Source organism: Pteropus medius, unplaced genomic scaffold (assembly GCF_902729225.1).
Source record: "Pteropus medius unplaced genomic scaffold, Ma_sr-lr_union100, whole genome shotgun sequence".
Classification (NCBI taxonomy): domain Eukaryota; kingdom Metazoa; phylum Chordata; class Mammalia; order Chiroptera; family Pteropodidae; genus Pteropus; species Pteropus medius.
In genome coordinates this window covers 17,810-45,136 of record NW_024349141.1, presented here as the reverse complement: position 1 = coordinate 45,136, position 27,327 = coordinate 17,810, and the positions used below count along the sequence as shown (strand labels likewise).

Here is a 27,327-nt window from a genome sequence, read left to right as displayed (position 1 = left end):
CCAACTCCAAATTTACCAAAATTCCATCTTGACCCCATTGCATGTTAAACCTATGAAGCCTTTTTGCACTAATAGTTAACCTGCTTTTGTTAAGCAGTTGGGAAGATGGACTTCATATTGATATATGCCCCGACCCTCACCTTCACCTATTCTGCCTGCCTTTGGACCATGTATAATGACTTGCTATTATGCCACCTAAGGGCAGGTGGCTTGTACTGTGGTTTATCCTGGGTGCTGGGGTCAGCCTGCCTGGGATTGCATCACAACCCTGCCTCTTAACTAATTGGCTGACATTGGGTAACCAACCCCAACCTGAGTCCCTTAAAGCTTTGGCTTCCTCATCTGGCAAATGGGGATCATAACAGTATTTGCTTTGTAGAAAGATGGTCAGAACTAAATAAGATAATCCCTGTAAATGCGTGATGTGATAGCTGACACATGGTTTTTGCCCAGTAAAGAATAGCAGCTATTGTTGTTGAAGGTGAGACTTTTAATCAGTCAGGTTTGGATTATAAAAGATTAGTAATAGGTTTAATAAAAAAAGAAGAGAGCCTTGAGTAAAAATAGTTTTGTAGGGTTCTCTTAATAGCTGTTAACCACTTTTGCCTGCTCTCGCATGATGCCCATTGAGAATGGGACAAATTAATACTGTGCTCATTAATTATAATATGGCTTCCTTTATTTTGCCATGTGCAAAACTGAGGCCAGAACACTAAATAAAATTTCTTTTAAAATGTGTATTTGATACTAAGTAAACCATGTTTATTACAGAAAATTTTGTAAATATGCAAAAATTTTTTAAAAATAGACCTATAATTTCAGGGATAACCATTTTTAAAAGTTCGACATATATCCTTCTAGCTCTTTTTCAAGCATGAATGATTTGAAGTTAGTTTGTTTTTACTGCTTTTTTTAGGTTTGTGCTCATAACTTTGACACTTGTGCATTTGCTTTGAGCTCCTTTTTGGTTCGTACCTGGTTGTCCATACATACATACATACATTTAATCTCATCATGATTCCAAAATTACAAGCTCGGCATTCTTGGTTGTTTTTCACTCTGGAAAACTTTAAGAAAGCTGTCCTCTCCCCTACCTTCTCCGGTAACCTCTCTTTACTTTGAACATGGTGTCACATGTTCAAGCTACAAGGAGAAAGAAAGCCCAGTGCATCTATATTGCATGCGCCCACCTGCCCTCTCTTCCTCCGCCCCCCACCCCATCTCTATATCTGTGCATCTGCGTGGTTCCACCACCACCACACACACCCACACACATACACCCATGTCTGTCTTTCCATCTCTCCTCTCTCTTTCCCTGTATCTGTATTTATCTGCTGGTCTGCCTGACTGTCTCTCTGTCTTGCTGCAGCATTCAGACTGCCCTCCTGATTCAGGGACAGAGCGTGTTTTCTCTGGGCTGATGCCAGACCCTGGAGAGAGGAGTGTTTTGAAAATTCAACTTGGACTCCTCACCAAACCACATTGCAGTTATGCTTAGCATCTGGCCTCCAGTTTGTCCACTTAATATAAGGTCCCTAACCCTAAGCATAACTTGCCCATTTGACTTTTGATCTAAAAACTTACACTTTTTAAGCTGGAAGCTCAGTTTAGAATCTTATGAAAAGTAAAGGCCCACAGTGAAAAGATGAAGAGAATCCAACTCAGCTATAATTAAATATGGTTTCTTCTCTCTGCTTTCTTGTGAAGGGAAAGCCAGATGCCGCCCTTTCCAGAGAATAAGTTACCAGACCCTGATGTGAAGGAACAGCTTAATTCTGCAGCATAACAAGGATTTGAGCTGGCACTTTTCAGCCAGAATCTCAGAAACACACACACACACACACACGCACACACACACAGAGCCTATTTCAAGTTTTAGTGAATGAAAGAAGTTCACATGATAGATTGCCATTCTCACTTTTTAAATAGCTTTTATTGTTGAAGTAGAAAATAACAATTTTTTTTTGGAAATGTTATTAGTATGTTAGCTGACTTAATATTAGGAGGCTTTGAAACTTGATTTCGTAGTACAAAATCCTATTTGAAGAGTTAATAGACAAGAAAAGAAGCATTAACTAAAAAAATGAGGAGAACGGACTATGATGGAAATAGAAAATTGAAGGGACAAGCTTGAAGTTACAGTCTGTTCTGCTATAAGTAACACATTCCTAAAAAATTACTGCATTATGCAAAATTGCATAATAAAACCACATGAGACTCATTCAGAAATTGGGTTATGGGCACAACATTCAAACTTCATCAGTGACAAACAGAAAAGATAGAAACCTAACAAAAGTGGTAGCGTAGTTTTACATATATTAAATGGTTAAAAAATAAATACTAGAATAAATATGACAGTTTACCTTATAAAGGACCTGACATTTGCTTCTGGAAGTGTCAGGAGAATTGCAGCTTGTGAGCTATTGTGTAGGGGTGGAAGGAAGAAGGTTCTCTGAAATCAGTGGAAAGTTGTAGCACCAGATGTGAATGGGTGCGGCTCCTAACATCCATAGTGAACTCTGAAGTGAATGATGGATATTAGGAGGGAAGCATATTTTGTGTATTTCCACATGGTTCAGTTCAGCCAGGTGTAGTTTTCTGCATTCACCTAGTGCTTCTTGCAGATGAAACCTTGCAAAAGTAAATGCAAAATTTTTTTCATGATGCCCAAACTGTTTTTCAGTTTATCAGTAGCTTTGGAATAAGTTTACAGTCTCAAAATAAGCAGAACCGTATTTAATTAGATTGAGAATTTTATTCACATCATTAGGTTTCAAGAGAAAATATACCACATTTACTCTGAGACACTTGCTCAAAAATTTTGATACCCGGAGAATAGTAAACTGAATGTGCTTCTTAAAAGTCAGAGTTCCTGTTGAGGTTTTTTTCCCCTCTTCATATCACAGACATGGTGTTATTCCTTTAATACACTGCCCCTAGGGATACACAAGATGATTTTTGTGGATGAACATAATAGATAAATATGTTAATTTTAATATTTATTTTACTGTATATCAGAAAATGTATATAGCAAGCTTAACTATTGTTTCATAGATACTATTGTTTTGGGAAAATACATCTCAAGTGAGGTACCCTGCTTCACACTGGGTCATCTGAAAATGAGCTGGGGAGTAGTTTCAGGTTGCCCCTGGCAGAGGGGCACTACTGGTGATTAAGTGGTGATCAACCAGGAGTTCTGACTATCCTGAAATCCTGTAGAATTGTCCTGTCCAAAATACCAATGATGCCCCCTTGAGATGTTGGTTAATATTAGACTGAGCAGGAGTAGGGAATTAATAGAGTTGATCATTTTAAATGGTGAGTACAAAATAGTATTTTATGTAGCTTTGGTAAGAACAATGAAAATAGTTTGAAGTTGATGGAAATTTGCAAAACACTAGTTGAAGACTAGTTGAAGCAGCAGTGAGCTTTAACAAACTTTGATATACAGTGCCATGTGTCAAGCAGTGTTTTCAGTGCTAGACAAATGTTAGCCAAGGTTAATGGGTTTTGAGGCATTAGCCTAGTCTAAGGCAGGCTTTCTATCTTGGCTGTACAGCAGAATTACACGGGGGAGCTCGTGAGAGTCTAGATACCCAGGCTACACCATAGACCAGTTAAATCACTTTCTCTAAGGGTGGGACTCAGGCATTGGTATTTTGTAAGCTCATTAGGCTAGGCCAATGTGCAGCCAAGGTTGAGAACCACTGATCTGGGGCCATTTGAAAATCATTCCTCTTCACAAGAAAAGGTGTATCAATGGTGCAACTGTAAATTGAAGTCCTTCTCTGTGCCATACCTTACAGGGGGAATAGGACTAAGATACGGCTTAGGGAAGTTCTACCACCCAAGGCAGCCAGCAGACCTGGACATAGATTTTTATAGTCCTGGCAGACAAGTGCTAATGCTTTGAAGTATAGTCAGAGTATTTGTGAACACAGATGAGAGAGAAACTTTATTTAAAAAAAAAGTGCCAAATTTGAAAAATTATTAAACTTAAATTATTTTTGTTTCCTCTTATAACTTCATATCAGAAAAAGGTGAGAAAATTCAAGAAGCACTTATAAATCACCATCAACTTAGCCTTCCTAACCTGGTTGTGGCCTTTGTGTGGTCAAGTTGGAAAATTTGAATTTTGTCTGTAGATAACATAATAGTTTTGTCCTGGTTTAGAGCAGGTTCTTAAGTACCTCAGAAAGCATCTTTGAACTTAATGTCCTTCCTTGAATAAGTCATCGCAGCCTCAGAGAGAGGCTCAAGACAAGTATAAAAACACCTTTGGAAATAAACTATTTAGGTCATGCTTGTAGTCATTGGTTCTACTATGATTAATTTTTTAAATACTCATAGAGCTTCTATATTGTGATAAGTAAATGTTGGATCACATACATTTAAAACTTAGAGTTAAGCAGATGTGTCATATTAAATTACAAGTTTAATTGAAGACATCATAAGGTAGCTTAAGTAGATAAAGTTACTAATTAATTTGTTTCCAATGATAACATTCTTCAGCAGCTCTCAATTTGTTTAATATGGATTGCCTTACTCTGAGAAAACCCCATTCTCCATTGTATAGACTTATTTTCATTTATACAAGTGTAGTTTGTACTTAACCATGAATTACTTCCTGGTTTAAACACCAGGCATAGCTATTTGTGGTATTTTTTGTCTTGCACTTTTGGCATCTTAGTGGTATGAGCCGGAGCTATGCCATCTGTAGTTGAGTGAGATTATTTTTTCAAGGGCGGGGGAGGGGGAGTTGAAATGATTCGCTAGAAAATTTCAGAACAGATTCTTAAGGAATGATAAGATAACCCTAGAAACATTCTTATTTGATGTCATTTGCTAGTGAGTAGTACAGAAAAAAAATGAAGGTACAACTTGTTTCTTAACATTTTGCTAATTTGAAAATTGGAAAGGTACAATGCTAGAAAGGAAGAATGAATTCCATGCAGTGTCAATTAGCAGAATTCTGCAGATGAACGAATAATTTTCTTTTCTCTAACTGCAAGTTGGAGCCAGTGAGGTTCACACGCAAAACCCAGTATTCTCAGGTTTTGAACAGCTTTTTTCCTAATGGTTATCTGTGAATGATAAACTTCTTTATGCTGAGATGTTTCCTATGCAGAAGGACAAGTTCCGAGAATCCTAAATAAGTCTGTGGGCCCTAGATAAGCCATTTCTGAAAGCTGCAGAGTTTAATATATTTTCACTTAGTGAGGCATATTTGAACCTAAATGTGTCAATTTCAGGGAGACTCTTCCAGGGTTCCATTGGAGACTTGCCTGAAACAATGTCTTTTTTTCCTTTTTCTTTGTTTTCCTTTTCAGAAAGAAGACATAGCTCATCTAGCAAGCCTTCTTTGGCCGTTCCTCCTACTTCAGTATTTTCCTTCTTCCCTTCTCTGTCCAAAAGCAAAGGAGGCAGTGGAAGTGGAAGCAGCCGTTCTTCCAGTGGAGGTGTTCTAAGTGCATCCTCATTAAGTTCCAAGTTGTTGAAATCGCCCAAAGAGAAACTGCAGCTCAGGGGGAACACCAGGCCAATGCATCCCATTCAACAAACTAGAGTCCCCCATGGTAGAATGTGAGTATGGCCAAGAGGGTTATTAATGCTTTACTTGATGCAGGTGCACCTGTGTACACTGGATGCATCTGAGAGTATCTGAGAATCATGTGAAAGAGAGCCCACTTTAGGGGAAATTCAAATACGTGTTGTTTCTTTTTGTTTCCCCATTATATCTTTGGGCAACTTTACAGAATAGTAATGACATTAATTATAAGGTTAATAATACTTATTTATTGCTGCTATATTGTGTGCCACCTATTGAAACTTAATTCTACCCATGTATGTCATTTAAGTATCACAGCAACCCTATGAAATAGGTATTGTTGTTATCCCATTTTCTAGGTAAGGAGAAGGAGTGTGATAAGGTTGAGGAGCTTTAGCTGGGGAGCCCTCAAGTCCAACAGGCCTGGGTTCAAATCCCAACTCTGTCACTTCCTAGCTGTGGGGACTTGGACATGGCCCTCATTTTATTTATTTATTTATTTAATTTTTGGCCTCTAAGAATAACAGCCATTGTGTATTGTGCAGAGCTATTGAGAGTAGTACAATTAATATATCAGAGTCAAGCACCAGGCATGATATCTGGCCCGCAGGAGAGAGTAAATAAATGGATGCTGGTGCTGCTGCTGTTGGTAATAATAGGCATAAAAAGGTGAAGAGATTCCCAGATGCTGTTCTAGGATTTTCTGGGGCCTGCAAAACACATAGGGAAGCAGCACTTCCTCTTCCCAGCCCTGGGTTCACATCACGAGTGTGGTGATGAGGGAGGGCTGGAAGAAGTTTACACCCTCCAGGCAAGGGTTTGGCAAGCTTCTACAGTGGATCCTTAGGCTGGCAGGCTCCTGTGGTCACATGAGGGAGCAGCCGTGCATTCCCATAGAAACATATCTCGCCTCATCGTGGCATCCCTCAGCCTTAGTGACCAGTGGCTTTTCCCTGGCCTGCCTCCCTTTTGGAGGCTATGCCACACATCTCAGGCCCAAGGTCTGATAACCCGGTTAATCGCAGGGCCGCGTCCAGCACCTGCTGCTGCTCAAAGACCTTGCCAACTGGGAGTGGCCATGGCATCTTGCAGTGTCTCTGCTGCTTTCAGGCTGTTCCAGGTACAGCTGTTTGGAGCTGTTTATCCTGGTTGCTAAGTCTCCAGCCTCTGCTCGTCTGTCAGAAGCGCAAGTACAGCAAGCTTGGCTTTTGTTCCAGGAGCTGTCTTAAAGCCAAAGAAAATGTCAGTGCAGCATGTAAGTCACTTTGCCAGTTCAACAGCTGTTAGAGCATTGAGTCCACTAAACAAAGTTTAGAAAACCTCATCAGTTCAAATCTTCTGTATTTGGAGCTGGCCTTTAGAAGGGGACCGGGACAAGTGTTAGCTTCATACCAATATTTGCCAACCAAATGATTGACTCCAACAGAAATCAGTTCTTTTTAGTGGCACAGGTATTCAGGGCTCACCAATCGTGGACCAGACATTTGTATTTCAAGCTCCTGTTATGGAAACCTTTTTCAAGGACTGGAGAGTTATCACTTCGGTGGCACATCATTCACTAATTAAACATTGGTTTTGCTCATTAACAGAAGCAGAAAGCCTCTTCTTGGCTATCTGTTGTTAGGCTTATTTGAGTTCTTGTAAGTCCTTAGTGACATTTCTTGGAAACATTCTCTAATTCCAATATTCTTTTCTTTGTTCACTTGATAGATCCTTTCTTTAAAATTACATTTCTCAGAAACATTCTCTGCAGGTCCTGCAAAATAGTCTTTGGTCCTTTTAGACCGTTTTATATTTTATTTCTTTCAGGAATTGCATTGGGTATTAGCTCTAGATCTCTCATAGGCTCCTGTTTAAGATTGTTCTGGAATGATGAAAGACCAGGTAAATTTGGTGGTCACTAGAGTTTTTGCCTTGTCAGAAGGGCTTATAAACTGAATAAATGTGAACTTTACTGAGTTTTCTGGATAGTTCTAACAAATTTTCATAACATGCCTTTGGGAGCCTACCTCTCTACAGTGCATGGGTAGATCCAGGTTCTCCCTCTTCCCTCTGGCTCACCATTCACCTGGGGCCGCTGAGGCACTTAGGTACTGGTGTTCTCGCTTCCCCCACCACAGTATGACGCCCTCTGTTAAAGTGGAAAAGATTCATCCGAAGATGGATGGCACACTACTGAAATCTGCGGTGGGGCCAACCTGTCCTGCTACTGTGAGTTCCTCAGTCAAGCCTGGCCTTAACTGCCCCTCAATACCAAAGCCAACCTTGCCTTCACCTGGACAGATTTTGAATGGCAAAGGGCTTCCCGCACTGCCCACTCTGGAAAAGAAGTCTGAAGATAATTCCAATAACAGGAAATTTTTAAATAAGAGATTATCAGGTAACTTCATGTTTTCTCTTAATGTTTCTCTGTGTATTAATTGGCTATTCTTAGAGAAGCAAGTGAGCTGCTATCTATAAGTCCTTTTTTTAAAACTGGTCAACTTCAGCTTTAGGAGGAAGTTTCTTAAGTAATACGCTTGACCACTTTATTGTTGTCTTTAAAATGCAAGTGTGTGTGTAAGTAACATAAAAATAGCTTTCTAGTAGTGTATTTCTGAATGGAGTAAGGCAAAAATGCTGACTTAAACCATCTCTTTCCTGTCATCTGGTGGCAATAATCCCCACTCTGTAAGTGATGTCGCTGCTTTTTTGCAGTGCTCATATGTAGATTTTATTCAAGTTATAATTTGTCTGTTTTGAGATTTTTCCTCTTTTTCCAGGAAAAAGAGAGTATTTGGTGGGCCCATAGTAATGTCTGTATGCTTTTGACAGAAAGAGAGTTTGATCCTGACATACACTGTGGGGTTATTGATCTTGACACCAAGAAGCCCTGCACCCGGTCTTTGACATGCAAGGTAGGTGGCCTCCTGGACAGACCTGAATACTCTGGTAAGCTCGGGGAGCTGAGATAGATGGGCATTGCTCCCAAAGTCTCTCTAACCCAGAGGGGATCCGAGCTGTGGATTGTTCTGAATTTTGTAAATGAGGAAATAACTTGGTTTTGATGAAGAAAGCCTCAGGTTTAGAAAATGTGAAACCTCTTGTCGTAAACTACAATCTTAAGAGAGGGTTTATTTCCAGTGAGCAATGTTGTATCCAGAGGAATAGTATTCTTTTATAATCAATATGTTATTTCAAAGACTTTTAACATTTCTTCAGAGAAATTTAATATGAAAGGCTACCCTTTACTGTATTTTAGATTATACTGACTTAGAACAGTCCAGAAATTTCCTTCACATATATGTGAATATTCTTAAAATGTTTTTGTAATCGGTGGTCCTTAAATTTAAAGAGCCACTTTAAAATATTTGTGACTTTTAGGGAGTCTTATTTTTCTAGTTTTTTTTAAATACTAGATAACATGCAATCTATTTTATATATAAGATAGGAAAATGTAATGATCCTCTTTCTGTCCTGAGGTTTTCCTTTAAAATGCCAGTTTGCTAATAAGAAGATGGTATATTTGCTGTAAAATAAGGGTTGTGAATATAGGGGTGGCTCAGAGCATCAGTGGACCTGCTACATAGATTAGCTTCTATGTTTATTTGCATTTCTCTGGAGAGTATCCCCAACTACCCTTAACAAAGGTTCAAGAGGTATTAAGAATCACTGCTTTGAAACCTGTAATTTAAAAACCCTGTTTGGAGGAGGGGTTAAAAATTATAAAAATTGGTCTCGTCTTCTTAAAGTTAATGAAATTGTTGGGGTATTATTTTAAATTTTACCAAAGATTGTGTTTGAATAAAGGACTTCAGACCCCACTCTGCCTCATAAACGGAGGAATGTTACAATCTTCAGAATGGGAAATGTTATTTCTAAGGGGTTCTTTTTTTAATTTAAATTTCTTATTTAATTTTAGTATACGGATTTTATCTTACAACAATAGTTCTGATCTTTTGGGGTAAAAGAGTTGGTCAAGAGCACCTTTAAATATCTAATTTAAAAAAAAAAATCCCAGATCCTCTTCCCTGAGGAAAAAATATATGTACACATGTATATTATGAATTTCGCATTCTATTTCAGGAGTTGTTGGACATCCCCACTCCATGCCCCATCCCCCCGAATGTCTAGGTTAAAAACTTGTAATTCAGAACAAATTGCCTTTGTTTTATATAATATTAATTGAACACACATAGTGGTGTGTTGTTGTTCTCTGAAGATAGCCATTGTAGCTCTATGGGATTATGTCCATTTCACTGCCCCTAAGAGAACTTGTGAAAGGGTGCCTCGGCCCTGCTCCATATCATTACAACTGCTCATCCTCTCTCTGCTTTCTTCCCGCCTACCTGCCTCTTAGTAACAGATTTCTCAGTGTTATCATACTGGTCATGCTTTCTTTATCCAGCATGCTCTATTTAAATCATTTCTGAGGTATATTGGTGAACCAAAAGCTTTATCAACTCAGAATCTGCAAGGAGTTTGACCAACCTTCTTCATTTTCAAATCATGTATGCTCTCCTTGCATTCTGTTAAGGGCGTCATTATTGTGTGTGGCATGATGTTAATCCTGTCATCACATTAATAGGTATCTTCAGCCCTGACATGTCATGAGTTCAGCATAGAAAATGCAGCATCTTGGCAGGCCTGTCCTTTCCCTTACTTTCTTCCTGTGCTGTTTGTGAAGTGCTTCTCCCTTTCTCTGCCCTACTGTGGCCTGAATCTATTCAGCTATCATGGACTATACATGCTTGAATGCCTTCCTTGAATGTCCCCCACATGGTTGCCCAAGTCTCTCCTGTCTTAGACTTAGATCATTGTCCATTCCCTTCACTGTCAGGGGATCTCCTGCTTCTCGCTTTCTCATCTGTCTAATGTCCTGTTTAATGTCTTCTTTGCCTTCCATGCAAATAGATTTTGAGACCAGTAGTCTAGTCCATTTAGTCACTGTAGAAATTTTTATTGCACACATCTAGGAGCACAGGCCTCATTCAGGGTCCCAGAGGATTTCGGGCTTTAACAAAATCAAGGCATGTTCCCTACCCTCATGGGGCTTACAGTCTAATGAAAGAGATGGAGCTTAATCTGATGATCGCTCAAATAAGTGTAAAGTTACCATGATGAGTAAACAACGGAAAGAGGACTATGTTATAACAGCCTTCAGTGGAGCGATTAGGCCAGGGAAGCCTCCTTTGCCATAAGAACATGGGCCGGAATCCATGTGACTTAGCAGAGCAAAGACGGGTGAGAGAGATAGAGGAAACAACATGTGTGACAGCTCTGTGATGGGCAGAACAAACACCTTTGGGTCTGAAAGAAAGCCAGGAGGCTGAACAGAAGGAGGAGGAGGAGGCACTTGGAACCAAAAGAGCGAGTAGCAGGGACCATAGGTGTCAGAGTGTGCGGGGCCAAGAAGCCTAGTTATACAGTCATTCTTTATCCTGTGAGCCTTAGGTAGTCCCCAGAGAGTTCTGATGGGAGGTAGGTGCATCTGATTTGTGTTTGGAAGGTTCTTCAGCACTCAGTGGAAATCCAAACCAAGCCGGGAAAATATTGATTATCTCATCCTACCTTCCTCACCTGGTTTTTCTGTGCTAATCACCAGTGGACATTCAAAGACAAGGAGAGGCTTCTACATCTGTCTGGAGAGACAGGCAGGTGCACCAGTGACATTATCTATTCATTTGTTCATCCGACACATATTGGAGGGTCATTATTTTTATATACTTTTTATTCGAAGCATTTATTGAGTGCCAGGTGCTATACTAGGTGATGGTACAGCACGAAACAAAACAGTTCTTTGTCTTCATTTGGGGTACTTCCTTGTGGATTTATTTCATATTGAAGAAAATTAAGAATTTAAAAAGATGCTAAATACATTTATCTGTGCCAGATTAGATTTTGGGTGTACATAGTTTGCAGTGCATCTAAGAGAAAGGAGGTAGGTTATGTTATTAAATTTCAAAAGGACATTAGGAGCCTAATTCCCCTTAAACTCCTTAATTCGAAGCAGATATATAAACCTGTAGAGCAACATATTTGTGTAATATGTAGAGCCATGAACACACATAAAATATAATTTGCAGTATTTTGTAACATAAAAGAGAAAAGTAAAGTAAATATCTGGATGAATTCACTTACATTTGGGATATGTGTCTCTTTATAGGGATTCACTCTGTTTTACATCTCTTCTCTCAGTCTTATAGACTTTACTCGGCCTTAGCAATCCCTGTCTCCAATTGCTTTGAGCCACTTTCTTTACATGGCATTTTCATTGAACTAGAGAGAAACAGTTGTATTTAGTTTTTACTCTCTGGCAGTTACTAAAAGAAGACTTTTTGATAAAACAGATCTTTGGAATAATTGTTTCTTCCCTTGTAACATTCAAAACTCTAAATGGCCCAAAGAGGGATTTTTCTAATGAAGTTGATAAGAGCCCCAGTAAACGAATTATTACTATTGCACAAAACATGAGTACCTGTCACCTGCTTGTTTCTGTTTGCTGCTCACTTACATACCAGGTGGCACAGCTAACATTCCTTCTTTCTTCTGGTAGAAATAACATCTCCAAACTCTCATACATTGGGAGCCTAGAATATGTGCTTCTATTCTAGCTAAAGAAAAAAGATGATACTCATGATTTTTAGCTTATCAAATGATGAACAGCCTTTTACTTTGCTTATGGTCCAGATTGCTTTTTTATTAGGAATAATGTTTTTGGATATATGACAGAGAAGAAATTATTTCTGACATACTTTGGTTTCTGTATTTTTCTGGCCTACAGACACATTCCTTAACCCAACGGAGGGCTGTCCAGGGTAGAAGAAAACGATTTGATGTGTTATTAGCCGAGCACAAAAACAAAACCAGGGAAAAGGAATCGATTCGCCATCCGGACTCTCAGCAACCAACGCAGCCTCTCAGGGACCCGCATCCCACCCCTTCTAGAACTTCACAGGAGCCACACCAAAACTCTCATGGAGTGATTCCTTCTGAATCAAAGCCTTTTGTAGCTAGTAAACCTAAACCTCACACCCCTAGTCTTCCAAGGTAAGCCAAGTTTTCCAACCCTTTCTCCCTCCTTCAGAGAACAGACTTGGAGACACTGTAAAACCCCACTGTAGTCATGTCAAGGAACATACATTGGGCTCACTACGAGAAGATGAGATGTTTTTCCATTGGGTTTTACTTTAAGGGGAAAAAATCGTTGAGTTCATCATTGTGCTCTTCTCGGCCCAATGCAAGCAGCAGAATAAAGCTAGAATTACCACTCGACATTATAAGTCTCGTAAGCCCACTCACTGAGCAGGCTGAGTCCTGGGTCCTGCCTGCAGGTTAGCAATTGGAACATTTCACATGGCTTTGGCAGAATTTCCTATTCATTTGTCTCGCTTCTTGCAAAACGCAGCAGTGGGAATCCTTGCTGGGGACAGACATTCAGCCTGAGTTTTTTCAGCATCCATTTACGAACATTTTTTGGTCATTCATTCATTTGGGACTTTGGCCTAAGCATGAATTAGGCATTTTAGCCATGTAGTAGGCAGTGGATCAGGGTGTTTTACTGAGAACTTGTCATACACACACCTTGGAGACAGTGCTGGTGGACAGAATATATGTATGTCTGTGCTTGTATATTTAACCAAGTTGAGGTAAAGGACTTTGTACCCATTTCCAAAGAGAAGGAAAAGAGAAAGGCATTGAGAATGAGGGCCTTCAGTGTTGGGCATCGGAAACAAGGACTTCTGCTCAGGAACATGCCAACCCTTGTTGCCATTGCCTGACATTTCACACTCACATGTCTGATTCTTGAAATTGTCGCATGACGGGTGGAAGTGCCTCCCTCATGGAAACCCAAGTTTGTGCCTATCCCGACACAAGCCCTCTGGTTTCTGAGCAACACAGTGGAAGAGCAGTGGGGGAGGCTCTGTAGAGCGTAGCCAGGCCCCAGCCATGATTCCTTAGCAAGTCCTTTCTCTGGCCATCTTCTCATTGAAGTTTCCCCATCTATTAAAAAAGTAAGTTTGCTTCTAGAACCACTAGGACTGTATATATGTAGGAAAAATGCGTTGCTGTCCCTGAGTAGCAGACTCTAGGATCGGTTATCCACATACAGTATAGTGCTACCTAGTTCTTTTATCACCTCCTAGCCCTCTTGGGTTGTTTTAGAGCACTTTGCCAATTATCTCATATATTGCCTTAGTAACCCAAATCCATGTGAAATTTAAAAAGGAATCAAAGAAAGTATTCTCTTAAATCCCATAGATGTTTTCCCTTCTTTGAGGAGACTAGAAGGACTTGAGCAACCCAAGTGGCTATAGAAAGGAGAACTAGTATAAGTGATCTTGGACGAGATCTGGCAAGCAGATCTACTTGACATCGTGCAGTTTGGGAGAAAGGTTCCTTCACTCTGGGGCCACCTCAGGTTTTCTCAGTGTTAGAGGTGGACCCCAGACCCCCTAGGTGGTTTTGGATACGTTGCTGTATCTGAGTTAAGGCGGCTGATTCCCAGACATGTGATCTGATCAGTGCTGCACTTTCTACTCACCAAGGCCTCCAGGCTGCCCTGCTCAGCAAGGTGGGAGTGCCCCCATTGACCCTCCTCCAGTCCATGAATCTCCACACCCTCCCCTGCCTGCCACTGAGCCAGCGTCTCGGTTATCCAGTGAGGAGGGAGAAGGCGATGACAAAGAAGAGTCTGTTGAAAAACTGGACTGTCATTATTCAGGTCATCATCCTCAGCCAGCATCTGTAAGTTCCACATCCACCCTGCATTGACCCTCCCCACGCAGCAGGGACACGACACTGCAGGGGGGCGTGCCAGGGACTTTGGCATGCCCATACATGTGGGACGCGGTCAAGATGTGAGAGCAGCTCAGAACAGGGTGCCCCAGAGGTGGCATGCACTCTGTCCGGGGACGTCTCAGGCTTTTCCCTTTCTCTTCCATGAAACTCAGGGCCAGTCATTGTCACTGTCATGCTTCACAACCTGTGGTGCTCAGAGTAAGCTCTGTCTTTCATGGTAGCTCCATTCCTGAAGGAGAGAGACCCTCACCAGGTCGTGCTGCCGTCGGAGTTAGCAAGCATGTGTGGTTGTGCTCTCTTTTTCAGTTTTGCACATTTGGGAGCCGGCAGATTGGAAGAGGCTATTATGTATTTGACTCCCGGTGGAACCGGCTTCGCTGCGCCCTCAGCTTCATGGTGGACAAGCATCTGAATGCGCAGCTGTGGAAGTGAGTGCCTGTCGTACCAACTCTGGGATGGGGAGAGAGGACCAACTTTACTCAGCATTGCATACTCTTTATTTCTTATGGGACTAGTTTAATGAATATATACTTATCTAAAATGAAAACATGGCCTTTGACTAGCCCTGAGAAGAAGGCCCCTCATCATTCATTCATTCATTCATTCATTCATTCATTCTCAGCAAATAAGTCTCGTTCTGGGTTCTAGGGTTCCAAACAGGCACCGCCATAGGTATGGAGCTCAAGTTCTAGTTGGCGGAGAAACTCAAAAACCAATAAACAGAAAATAGAGATTATAACTTGTCATAAGGGAGACAATGGAAACACTAATAATCATTAACACCGAGAGCTTACTGTATGCCAGACAACTTTAAGATTAAATATATTTTCACATTTCACTTTGTCAGCTGACCTTGATTATCACCACTTTACAGATAATGAAACTGAGAAACAAGGTCACACAGCAAGTTAGTGGTAGGGCCAGGATTTGGGCCCAGAGGCAGTTTGGTTCCAAACGGAAAGCTGAGGTGATAAAAAATAGACCAGAGTGATTCAGGAAAGCCTACCTGAAGAGGCATCCCTTGAACTGAGATGATGGGTGAGAAAGAGCAGCCATAGGGATGGTGGGAGGAGTGGGTTCCAGACAGAACCATGTGTTTGAAGGTCTTGAGTCAGAAAAGAATGTGGTTTGTTTGCGAAAGAGCAAGAAAGTGAGCATGTATAAAATAAGATTCGAGAGGCCAGCAGGGACTACATGACACTGAAATGGATTCTGAGTACAGTGGGGAGCTGCTGAGAGTTTTAGAGGAGCGATGTGCTCCTCCAATTTAAAATTTGGAATAAGACGGTCATCTTGTGTGACATTTTGTATGTTAGTGTTTCCCAAACAGGATTTTAAGTGGAAGAAGAGTTCCGTGGCCAGAAAGGTTTAGCTCAGTCATTCCTGATGTACCATAGTTTTTCTTCTTGCTGCAGGACTTCTCGGACCCTTTGATGGGCACTCTCCATTGTAACTCTTAAAGCAAGGGATATCATGTTATAGTGTGGAATGTCTCCCAGGCTCTTTTGACTTGGGAACCTCTTTTAGAAGAGCATCTTGGGGAACCAGCATTTAGTGGTACCTATTTGGGGAAACATTGAGCTTTGCTAAAGGGGGCTGTCCAGTAATCCATAGGCCATCCCACATCCTCCATTTGGGCATCATTCACTAGTGCCTCCCTGAATGGACTCTGCCAGGACATTCACTTGTCTCCTTTCCTTAGTTTCCCAATAAAGTCAGAGGAAGCTGTTCAGAGGCTTTGGATAAGCCCACCATGCAAAGACCAGTCTCCATGATCATTAATATGACTTGTATTAGTCACCTAGAAAACCAGAGCCAGAGCAGTGTTACTGTGCTTTTCTGTTCCATGTTTCTTCTTGGTTCCTCTTCCTTTGTGAAGGAACATTATTGTCTCTTCCTAGAGGCAGACTCAGGGCATCAGTTTGTAGGATTCTTGGAGTGGGGGGAGGGTCTCACTATTTCAGAAAACCCCCAAATACATGAAATCTCAGCTTCCTTCTTCAGACTACCCAGGAGGACTTGGAGAGCTTATTGAACTTTTACTAAACTGTGAGTTTAGGGTACTCCTAAGAGTTTAGAAGGGTCCTCAGAATGTTTTGTCTTCATTATATTGATAAGAGGTTTATGGTCAACACTTTGGGTGACGATGGTTTCAGTTTGTAGTGACCTATGTGGAGAGGTTTTCCTCTTTGTGCTGTGAACTTTTGAAGAAGGATAACAACATTGAGTCCACTGTCTGTCTCTCTCTCTCTCTTCTGACAAAGGCTGACTGCCTTATCCTTATCAGTCACTTGCTTCCAGCTCGGAAGAAACCATTCCTTTTTGTTAACATGACCTTTGGTTTAAAAAAAAAAAAAAGTCAATACAGCAGATTTAGACTGGTTGCTCAAGCGATGAGCTGGCTCACAGGCCCCAGTCAGACAGGAACTTAGAGGTGCCAGGCCAGGTGCTTGAGGAAGTGCTCCTCGACTCAGGCAGCCTTTTCGGGCAGCTGCCAAGACTTGCTGGGAGTCACTTAGCAGTTCTCAGCCAGAGGAGAACTGTTCGCAGGTGGCACTGAAGGAAACACTGAAAGTGGTCGTCCTGTCCTACTGGCTCAGGCAAAGTCCTCCCTTCTAGGAGGAGTCCCAGTTTGTGTGGCACTCCTCAGCCCCTTACCCTTTAGTTACTTATTGAGGTTAATTTGGGGGTAAGAGGAGGTGAGATTTGAGTATGACAGTGAAATAAGTCATCTTCAGTGTGTGGAGTCTCTGGACAGCTGTGAAATTAGACCAGCAGTTCCTCTGGAGCATGACTGTGACCCCAAAGGTCATTTCCAAGCACCTCTGATTTATGTAAACTGATTGCCTGCTGTTGATTTGGAACCGCTATGCCATATCCTCTAAGGAGCTGGAATGGTAATCAAGATGTTTTTAAGGTTTTTTTTTTTTCTTAATTTAATTCTTTAGATTGGTAATAAATTCACTTAGGTGAAAAAAGAGAATGAAGAGGTATACAAGAAAAATTTTAGTCACCCGTCCCCCACACCTACCCCGCCCCTCCAGAGGAAAGCATTTTTCTTAGTTGCTTGTATATCTTTACAGAGTTCATTTATGCAAACGTAGATCAGTATGACTACATATTCTTTCCTTGTCCTTCTTTATACAAAAGTTAATAAATGACTTAGAAGAGCTTTTTAAAAAGGAACTAGTAATATCATCCAGAGAGAGCCACATCCCCAACCTGTAGACTCCCAATGCTTTTTTCTTTCTCCAGGACTCAGGTCCAGCAGCCTGGTCTTTAGGCTCTGTCTTCATTAGCCACCTGGTGGCCATGAGAAGCCACTGCACCCAGTGAGCAGGGCTTCTCCAAGGTGTCAGTGCCCACGACTTACCTGGGGGTCTTGTTGAGATACAGATTCTGTTGAAGTAAGTCTGGAGTGAGGCCTAGGGACTCTGCATTTCTAATTAGTCTCTCAGGTAATGTCATGAGCAGTACAGGGATAGATAGAATTCAGCTTCTCAATCTTAGGTTCATGTTAGACTCCCCTGGAGAGATTTAGAAATTATTATTGTCAGTCCCCTTCTCCCCCCAGGGATTCTGGTATAGTTAGTCTAGGAGCAGCCAGAACTCCACAGGTGATTGTAATGTGCAGCCAAAGTTGAGAAGCACTGACTTAGGGCCAGAGCTATACTCTTGAATGAAATTCTTAAGCTGCTACAAACCTTGTAATTAATTCTCTTTATTAGTAACTATAGTTCTTCTTAAAACGCGTCTGGAAAGCACTTTGGCAGCAGTCTCGCTTGAGATGAGGAACTAGAGTCCCAGCTGGCATGGTGACTAGATCCACTGGAGCTGCCCCATAAAGTTAGGAGCGGAGCATTCTTGACTCTTGCCTTCCAGTCAGGCCATTTTCTGTTTTGCTATGTCAGTGTTAATTCTGTCCATAGGGGTTTTTGAGATTTGGGTGCTGTCACATTTTAAAATCGGAGCTAAAATAAAAAGGGGACCTCCCTGATTTGACTAATGACTCCCCTATCTCCAAATAAATGCCTTGCCTAGACATTATTAACAGAATACATTGTTTCAGCACTATGGAAATCCCCTGAGATGTGGGGGCTTCATTCCCTTGTACAGTCATTCAGGCCAATAGTTAGGATTTAACATTTGTTATTAGTTATCTGTGCCCTTCCTTCTTCCTTACTGATGTTTTCTCTCAGCATTTGAGTGCCTTCTCTTCCAGGCACTGTGCTAGGCACTGGTGCTACGATGGTAAATAAACTGTGGATTGTTCCATTTGCAAAGAAGTTAGACATTAATCACACATTAAAACCATGCTGAGTCCTCCAAAGTCCAGGGACAAAGCGGTGTGAGTCTATGGGGAACTAAGTCAGTGAGGATGGTCAGGACAGATTTCCTAAGAAATGATAATGGACTGAAACTAAAGGAGGAGCAGAAGTTAGGGTGACAGTGTTCTAGGCAGAAGATATCTTATGTCGTGGCCTATTCTCAGAACTTAAGGGAAGTTCGTGAACAGCTGGAACCAGGGCGCTGGGGGTGGTGCTTGGGAGGTCGCGGTGTGAAGCTGGGGCAGTAGCAGCTGGCAAGGCACATGGAGCCTTACAGACCATTATTCTGAGAACCCCAGGAAAGGCATTAAAGAGTTTGAAGGAGAGAAGTAACAGAATTGCTTCTGCATTTCGGAGTGATCCCTCTGGCAGGGGTGTACTTCTCAGTGCCAGAGGAGACGGGGTGTCCATCCGGAAGTGTCCATGAATGGCTGTGGTGAATGTTACTCACTCCCTTCTCCTTTTATGCAGGAAAATCCCACCAGTGCCCAGTACCACATCACCTGCCTCCACACGTGTTCCTCACCGGACAAACTCAGTGCCGACATCACAATGTGGGGTCAGCTATCTGGCAGCGGCCACCGTGTCTACATCCCCAATCCTCTCGTCCACCTGCATCTCCCCAAATAGCAAATCGGTACCAGCTCATGGAACCACACTAAATGCACAGCCTGCCTCATCTGGGGCGATGGATCCTGTGTGCAGTATGCAATCCAGACAAGTGTCCTCTTCATCCTCATCCCCTTCCACGCCCTCTGGCCTTTCCTCAGTGCCCGCCTCCCCCATGTCCAGGAAACCTCAGAAGTTGAAATCCAGCAAGTCTTTAAGGCCCAAGGAGTCTTCTGGTAACAGCACTAACTGTCACAACACCAGTATCAGTACCAGCGGCACCTCAGGAAAGAAACGCAAAACCAGTTCTCCACTGTTAGTCCACTCTTCCTCCTCCTCCTCTTCCTCCTGTTCTTCTTCTCATTCCATGGAGTCTTTTAGGAAAAACTGTGTGGCTCACTCTGGGCCTACCTACCCCTCAGCAGTAACATCTTCCCATGGCATTAGCCTCAACTGTGTGGTGAATAAAGCGAACTCAGTGAGTGTCCGGCACGACCAGTCAGGGAGAGGGCCCCCCGGAGGGAGCCCTGCTGAATCCATCAAGAGGATGAGTGTGATGGTGAACAGTGGCGATTCCACGCTTTCTCTTGGCCCGTTCATTCACCAGTCCAGCGAACTGCCTGTCAACTCCTATGGCAGTTATTCACACTCACACACACCTCTAGACAAACTCATAGGCAAGAAAAGAAAGTGCTCGCCCAGCTCCAGCAGCATCAACAACAGCAGCAGTAAACCCACAAAGGTTGCCAAATTGCCAGCCATGAACAACGTCCATGTGAAATACACGGGCACCAGCCCCGGGGCACAAGGACTGACGAACAGTTCCCTCCTTCATCAGGTAGGAAATGGACTGTGAGCCCTGTGGGGATGCCCATTTCCTCTCCTTCAGATCTTTCACAGCTTGGACATCTGTATGGCTGGCTTTGTTGGTTTGCCTTTAAACAGATGTCCAGCTTTCTGGTATCTTTTAAGAAAAGCAAGATTTCATGGCTGTATGAGGGTAAAACAGGCTCCTCTCTGCCAGAATTTCTGATGATTTGGAAGATGCTCCTGGGTAAGGAAATCACGGAAGTGCATTTAGCAGATAGGGCTGTGGAGACCATCCTGCGTGACCGCAAAACCCTCTCCATAGCCAACGAGTGTAGTCTTGGGTGGACAGTGTGTGTCCTGTGATGCTGTTCAGGAAGGAAGCAGGCCATTTCCTGGAGAACAGTTCCCTAGTATGTTCCTCTGAAGAAAGCTAGGGCTAAAATCAAACTGATGTAGAAAGAGATGATTTAAATTTTTAAAAGAGCTTTTAATATGTTTTCATCAAAGAATTTTAGATTTTCTGGTTGACTCTCACCTTATGTTTTCTCCTCCCTGTTTTCCAGAAAGGTGGAGAAACAGCATTAAGTATAGGCATGGCAGATGACTGAAATCTCTCTTTAAAAAATCTGAACGTGGGCGCATTGGTAGAGATGTGACTGAGTGTCAGACTGCTAATTGACCGTGATTTTCTCTTTCATGCTGTATCTGTCTTATCCCCAGCCTTCTGCCCGTTACTGTTTTCTCCTGATCTTCTATCTTTTAGCCATTTCTTCCAGCTTCCTTTGCTCTGACTTCCAGCTCATCTCTCATCTTGTTATTTCATTCATCAGGATGTCTCCTCACCTTGCTTACGAACAGGAATTTCAGCAGCATCACCCAAAAGCCCTGATTTGAAATGTGAGGCTCTTTTTTGTTTGTTTATTGTTTGTTTGTTTGTTGTTTCCTTCTTCGTCTACAGAACCTAACTCAAAGGCCAGGTTAGGACTTTTTCAGAAAATACCAAGAAGTTTCTTACTGTGATGTAATTTCCCTCCAATATCTGTGTGAATTAATACCCAGTACCAAAGGTATGAGGGAAATAATTAGCCATTTAAATAGCAGCTACTTAAATTCTTAGCCTCAAATACATGGATTATTTGTATATTGTGTGGCTCTTTGAGCAGGGGCTTCTGGGCAAGTGAAAATGCGCTTTTACTCTCAGTTTGTAGTTAACTCATATAGTTTATAACCATAAAAATGTAGGGCAGACACCTCAAGAAATGGTATACCCATCCTTCAAAAAGCCCTTCTGAGTGTATTTTCCTGATTCTGCATGAACCCTGCTGGAAGGACGGTCCATTGTGTTGTGGTGCCCACATTTGTATTACTGTGCGCACTCTGTCTTCACGTAGACATGGCTGCAGACCTCACTGCCTGCAGGTAACAGAAAGGAGAGGAAGAGGATGGGCAGGCGCAGCAGACAGTAAAGTGCCTGTGGAAAACTGGCAAGTGGAAGCCCCATCTACATGGAGCAGCTGCTCCCAGAAACTTGTTACCATTTTCAGAGGGAAACTGCAGATCTGGACTTGCATGAGGAATTTGGCCACTTTTAAAGCTATGCAGTTTTTTGTTGTGTCTTAAGTGTTTAATCTAATATTGCCCACACTGGCTAAGTTTGTTCTGGCTCATGAGCCACCAGTTTGCCACCTCTAATTTCAACCATCTGGGGTAGGGGGACTATGTCCCATTAGGATAATCAGCCTAAGTTTGTCTTCTTTTCCTTCAAATTACTTTCAACTTCAGTTTATATTTGAGAATGATTTCCTCTGTTCAGCAGAATACTTTTTATTATGCTGCACAAATCCTAGGGGATCCCATGCCTGGAGATTAGAGGATCGGTGAACCCCCTGAGAATGTCGTATGTCTTTATTTCTATGCTAATTTACTGTAAGGGGGATCATATAGCTTTCAAACAAATCTCAAAGGGACCCATGACTCCAAAATGCTTTAAAAAATGTTGCTTTTAGAAAAGTAGGGACCTCAACACGCTGTTTCTCGTGGAGCTGACTTTAAAATAGATAACTGAGCTGGTTGAAGCCTCATAAACAAGGAACTGCAATGGGACAAGTAGGGAAGCCTAGGAGATGGGGCTGGATAACCCACCCTAGTCTTTGAAGGTGGAGTTCCCTCTCCCCCAGCATGGGCACTGCCTTGGGTGTGAGTTGTCACACCTGTGTGTGCTAGCCCATTTGACCTTGTTCAGTGTTCATTTGACAACCCGGAATACCTTCAAGGAAAAAAATCAGTAAATAAAACCAACAGGCAAATGTGAGCCTTTTCTCTAAGCTAGAAACCCAGCCTGTATCTCCTCTAGACAATTTTTCTAAAAGTCAGGCTTTTCGAATGATTGTGCCCCAGAGCAGTGAAGGCTTTTGAAAGCTAAGGCTAACTTCTATAGCTGACCGCTTCTGGCATCTCCCAGTCGATGAAGACTGGAGTGGCATGTGGCTTTTGAAATATTCTTGTTTAGCATCAGGGGTAGTGCAGTATACAACCACTTACTTACTCTTTCATTGTTTCCCCACCCCCCTCTTTTTTGAAAGCCAAAAGCACGTCCCTGACAGCTGAAAATAGCACGGGGAGGAATAATCTGGACACTTTTGACGACAAGTTACACCTCCACTCAGCACTCTGGACTCCAAGATGCCTTTGAGTCTGTTTTCCCAACCTCCTGTGGGCCTCAAGGGTATAAATCTGCCGGGCTGTTGTTGTTTTAACGAGGATTTCCCTGAAGCTATGTCTGTAGCAGTGAGTACTCGTAAAGGACACTGGATCAAGTTCGGCCACCGAATTGCTTCTATCAGTGTTAAAGTGGCCTGGACTGCTTGCTACCAATCTGTGAGAAGTTTTTGTTTTGTTTTGTTTTGTTTTGTTTTTAACTTGCAGTATATCACAGAGCCACTCTTCGAGTAGATTGGCTGGGTGAAAGAATGTTTTGACGAGAACATTACTGTAGACTTTTCCTCCCTCCCCCCTCTCCCTGCCCCAGTTCTTTTTTACACTGTCTTCTGCAGGTCACTCTCTAGCAGTTAGGCACCTTAACTGGAGACCCTTTCCAGAGGAGAGACAGAGCTATACCTTGAACAACCCTCTGGAGAAGGGGATCTGTCATTAGGTTTTTATAGCAACATTCCAAGAATGGAATATAGACATTAGCTCAAGGCACCATGACAAGATTGCCTGTATTTTGCCCAGCATTTTACAAGTAATTTGGAATAAGAAGCTGTCAGAAGATTCTAACTTACAAACTGGTTTAAAGCCATCGATGCCCAGAGAGCAAGTATATGCCATTTTAGAGGTTTACTTTTTCGTGGTACAAAAGCAGTTCTTTGTGATTTTTTTTTTTTTAAGAAAATGCAAATGCAAACTAGTTTTGATAATGAAAAACCAAATTTTGGTGAGTGGGGAGTGGTGGATAAAATCACTGGGGAAATTTTTTTCCAAGATTTCCAAAGAGAAAGAATTTTTTTATCCTTTAAGTCTTCATGTTAAACTGTGGCAGATTGGGTTGGTTGTCCTGCCCAGTCGTCTCTTTTCAAAAAATTGCCTTTGTAAAGTGAAATTATCAGGATGCAGCCGAAACTGTCATTCGCAAAGTCATTGATATATTTAAATGTTTCCAAGGCACCCTCTGCATTGCCCTCAGTTTCCTCTTTGTATACTGTCGTGGGACTAAGTATGAAATTTCCACTTCGAGCACTCCCCATACTATGTGTGTGCACTTTCCCTCCTGCCATTACAGATGTTTCTTTGAATGCCACTGGGATATAGGGAGCAGGCATCCAGGGAGCAGACATGGTGAAAGTGTACACGTACCCATGCAGAGATGACGGGACCCATGTATAGTATTCCCCCAGCACACCGTCTTCTCTTGGGATTAATGCCATCCATCTTCCTGAGAGAGTTTTGGAAACCCTCCAGGATATTTTTTCTGGTACCCTAACCGAAAAGAAAGAGCTTAATCTTTTAAAACATCATTGCTTGAGAAGGTGCCATGGAATTTGAGGGATAAGTTAAAGTTTTTTAACAGGCGATTCCACCACCACAGCTCCTGAAACAAGAACCAGGCACATATGCTTAGAAGAACACAAAAAGTTGCTGAACACAGGGTAAATTTCCCACTGATCACTGCCCTGGGCAGGGCCAGGCAGAGCCAGTCAGCGCATCCTTTCTTCTCTGCCATTCTTGGGTTACTTCCGTTTCAGGGAATTTTAAGTCAACAACAGGTAGAATGAATAAATTCTTGGTTACCAGCCTAATAATGTGAATTGCTACACAATGATTATGTAAGGAAACAAAAACTTTATGCAGATACTTTAGCTGTAAACGTGTAAAATGTTGATCTTTTTAAAAAGCAAGGGGAGAACAGTATCTGGTTCACCTCTTATGCAATCAATCAGTAAATGTTTTTTAAATGATACTATAGGAGAGCGTAGTAAAGAGAGAGCATGGATGGGCCAGTTTGATGTAGTTAGGAGAAATCAGTCTGGTTGTTCCAGCCCAGTGGAGGGAGGGACAGGAGGTGAGAGAGAATCAGAACGTACTAAGTTGATTCCTTGGTGACAAGTGCAATGGGGTATGGGTAGAATTTATTTTCAAAGCCAAGGGGACTTGATGGTTATAAATAAAGTCGCTTTTAGCGATGGAATTTATAGACAGATCATGTTGTTCCAAAAGATGTGAATAGGATCCTTGATAGTAAGTTGATTCAGAATAATGTAGATATACCTAGATTAGCAAGTGTTGATCATTTGACTTCTTAGACTGAGATTTTAATTGGATTTCATTATGTCTCCCGGTAGTACAAAGAGCATCGGGATTAGGAAATTAGCCATTTTGGATTCTGCCTGCCACAAACAAATATTCTAAACAGTGCTATTAAATTTTAGACTGTTGTTCAAATATTTCATTTTCTCCTACAACTGCTTTTTATTATGATGAACAATTAAGACCATTTAAAACGGGAGTACAAGTATTTTTTTGAACTAAATTAGCTTGAAAAACCAAATTTGCAGTGGTTAGGTTGTTTGTAGACAGACTTTGGTATCAATTTAAAACCAAGATAATTTTTATATTCTTTCCAATAGAATTTCATGTCAACTCCTGCAGTTTTCTTAACCTAAAAGAAAAAAAGTGCTGCAATGATGAACAAAGAATTATACGAAACCTACTTTTGTACCTTTATTTTGGAATTTCTTGTTCTATTATAAATATGGAAGTATCCCTATTTCAGAAGACATATTTTGTTAAAAATGAATTGTACATATTTAAATATGTATTTTTGCACAGGTCTTTTTTTCTGATATCCTGTTTTGGTACAATTGAGATCATCTAGTATTTATTTATTAATTAATAAAAGTAAATACCTTTTTATAATTTGAAGTGGTTCACTGCCAAGCCAATAGTTCTAGAACCTGCCTCCTTTACAGTTTAAGGGATGCCTCTGTCCTGTGAAAGTCGTTTTGTCCCTTTTAATGTCTCGGGAGTGGATTCGTGCAGACGAAGTGGGCATTGCTTCTCCCTAGTTGCCTGGTTTCCCGATAGACTATGTGTAACTAAGTGACACACTGCTTTTCTTTTGTTATGTTTTATGTATGAGAGTGTGTGCGTGTGCACGTGTGCACGCATGCGCCTGTGTGTTTGTATGTGTACTCTCTGAGCACATGTGTGTTGTTATGTGATGTGGTTTAAAACTAATGGGAAAAAAAACTGAAAGTGCCTGAACCTAGTTTTAAGCTTAGACTGATTCTCTTTAAAAAGACTTGAATGTTCAGTTGAACTTTTGGAGTTTGCTTTTTCCACCTAAATACTGTTTCTAAAATTTTAGGGGAGGAGTTGAAAACCACCAATTGCTGGTAATTTTATAAAGTATTTTAAAATTAAGACTTTTTGCTTCACAGTAATTCAACTGGTGATGGGTTGTCTAGCGGCACCAAGGGTTACACATCTTTTTGTCAGCCAGCAACTTACATGATGTGTCCATTTTGTTATTCACTCATCAAATACAGAGTTTAAAATAGAATATTTAAAATATTTTATATTCCAAAAATATACAAAGTACCTCTGAGAAGATTGAAAAATGTATAATTTGAAAAAATGTAATTTATAAAGGCAGCTGTCTTCCTGCAAGAGTTCTGTTGCCAAGGAATTTATTAATATCTCTCGTTCTGTCCTGGGGGGGAAATGTTGGGCTTTGGAAAATGATTGTTAAAAGTCTCAGTTGTTTAGAAGAAAATAACCATTTTTATATTTTGTGCAAAACATTTTACATTTTCAGATCATTTAAATGAGCACTACATACTGTCAGTGTGAATGTAGGGGCTTGAAAGCATTTTGCTGTTTTTTTTGAGCTTGGTTATGAAAGCAATCTCCTGTGTTAAAATGTGTGAATAGTTTGATAATTTGTACACATAATCAAGAGCATCTCAGCTGGACTTTGTGTTGGCTGCTGTATAGAACATGAACAAATGTCAAGGGATAGAAAATTACTTTGGATATTTAAAAGAGAAGAAATATATAGTCTATTTGTTTTGTAACAAGTTTCTGTAAATAAAATAATTTATACTATTTATAAGAAAAAGTTGTGCTTCGCTTTATGAAAAATTAGTTTGTTGAACAAACATGTTACTAAACAGGCAATAAAATTAGGACTTCTCAATAAATAAGGTTGGCTGCATGAACTATTTTACATGTTTCTGCCTCATTCTGATACTAAGCCCCTTTCAATCTAGTCTGACTTTTATTCATTTTTGGTATCAGACACCCTTTGTGAAGCACCTTCCTTTAGTGTCCCTTCTGTGCGAGCTAAATACTTCTAAGGGCTTAGGATGTTTCCATTCTCAGGCGCAAAGCTTTGCCATGGATAAATTAATAATTGTGTTAACAGTGAACACTACCGCATTCCTGCCCTACAGGTTTGTCAACAAAGGACAGCTTTTGGATTGAGAAACATTCTACTTTAATTGCTTAATATGTTACTTTGATAGCACACTGTCAGTTTTGGTTAGAGATAAGTGTTTTATCCCGAGCTGATCTGATCTCGTCCTTGCTTTTATATACCTCTTTTATTGGCAATACAAATATGTTTTAGTATTATTCAGAAGAGAACAATTTTTTATCTCTAGACATGTGGCCAGTTTTATCATTTGCAAAGAAATCGTTCTAAAAAATTATAAATTTTTTTTGTTGCTTAAAATAAGGGAAGCAACTGAT

At 41.2% G+C, this 27,327-nt stretch overlaps 1 protein-coding gene across 8 annotated transcripts in view; it reads left to right on the top strand.

Moving 5' to 3' along the window:
• The window catches only part of ATXN7 (ataxin 7), a 124,384-nt gene extending 97,589 nt beyond the window's left edge, over positions 1-26,795 (top strand). For 5 of the 8 annotated variants that reach the window (XM_039880522.1, XM_039880520.1, XM_039880521.1 and 2 more), the window contains 9 exons: positions 5,331-5,583; positions 7,669-7,928; positions 8,363-8,445; positions 12,312-12,577; positions 14,077-14,275; positions 14,636-14,757; positions 19,129-20,104; positions 20,907-20,973; positions 22,659-26,795. In XM_039880522.1, coding sequence (XP_039736456.1) covers positions 5,331-5,583; positions 7,669-7,928; positions 8,363-8,445; positions 12,312-12,577; positions 14,077-14,275; positions 14,636-14,757; positions 19,129-20,104; positions 20,907-20,973; positions 22,659-22,768 — 2,336 coding nt within the window. In that variant the 3' untranslated portion in view covers positions 22,769-26,795. The remainder of the gene's footprint in view (positions 1-5,330; positions 5,584-7,668; positions 7,929-8,362; positions 8,446-12,311; positions 12,578-14,076; positions 14,276-14,635; positions 14,758-19,128; positions 20,105-20,906; positions 20,974-22,658) is intronic. The other 3 variants (XM_039880523.1, XM_039880519.1, XM_039880525.1) reach the window with 1 other exon arrangement.
• Positions 26,796-27,327: the final 532 nt, after the last annotated feature.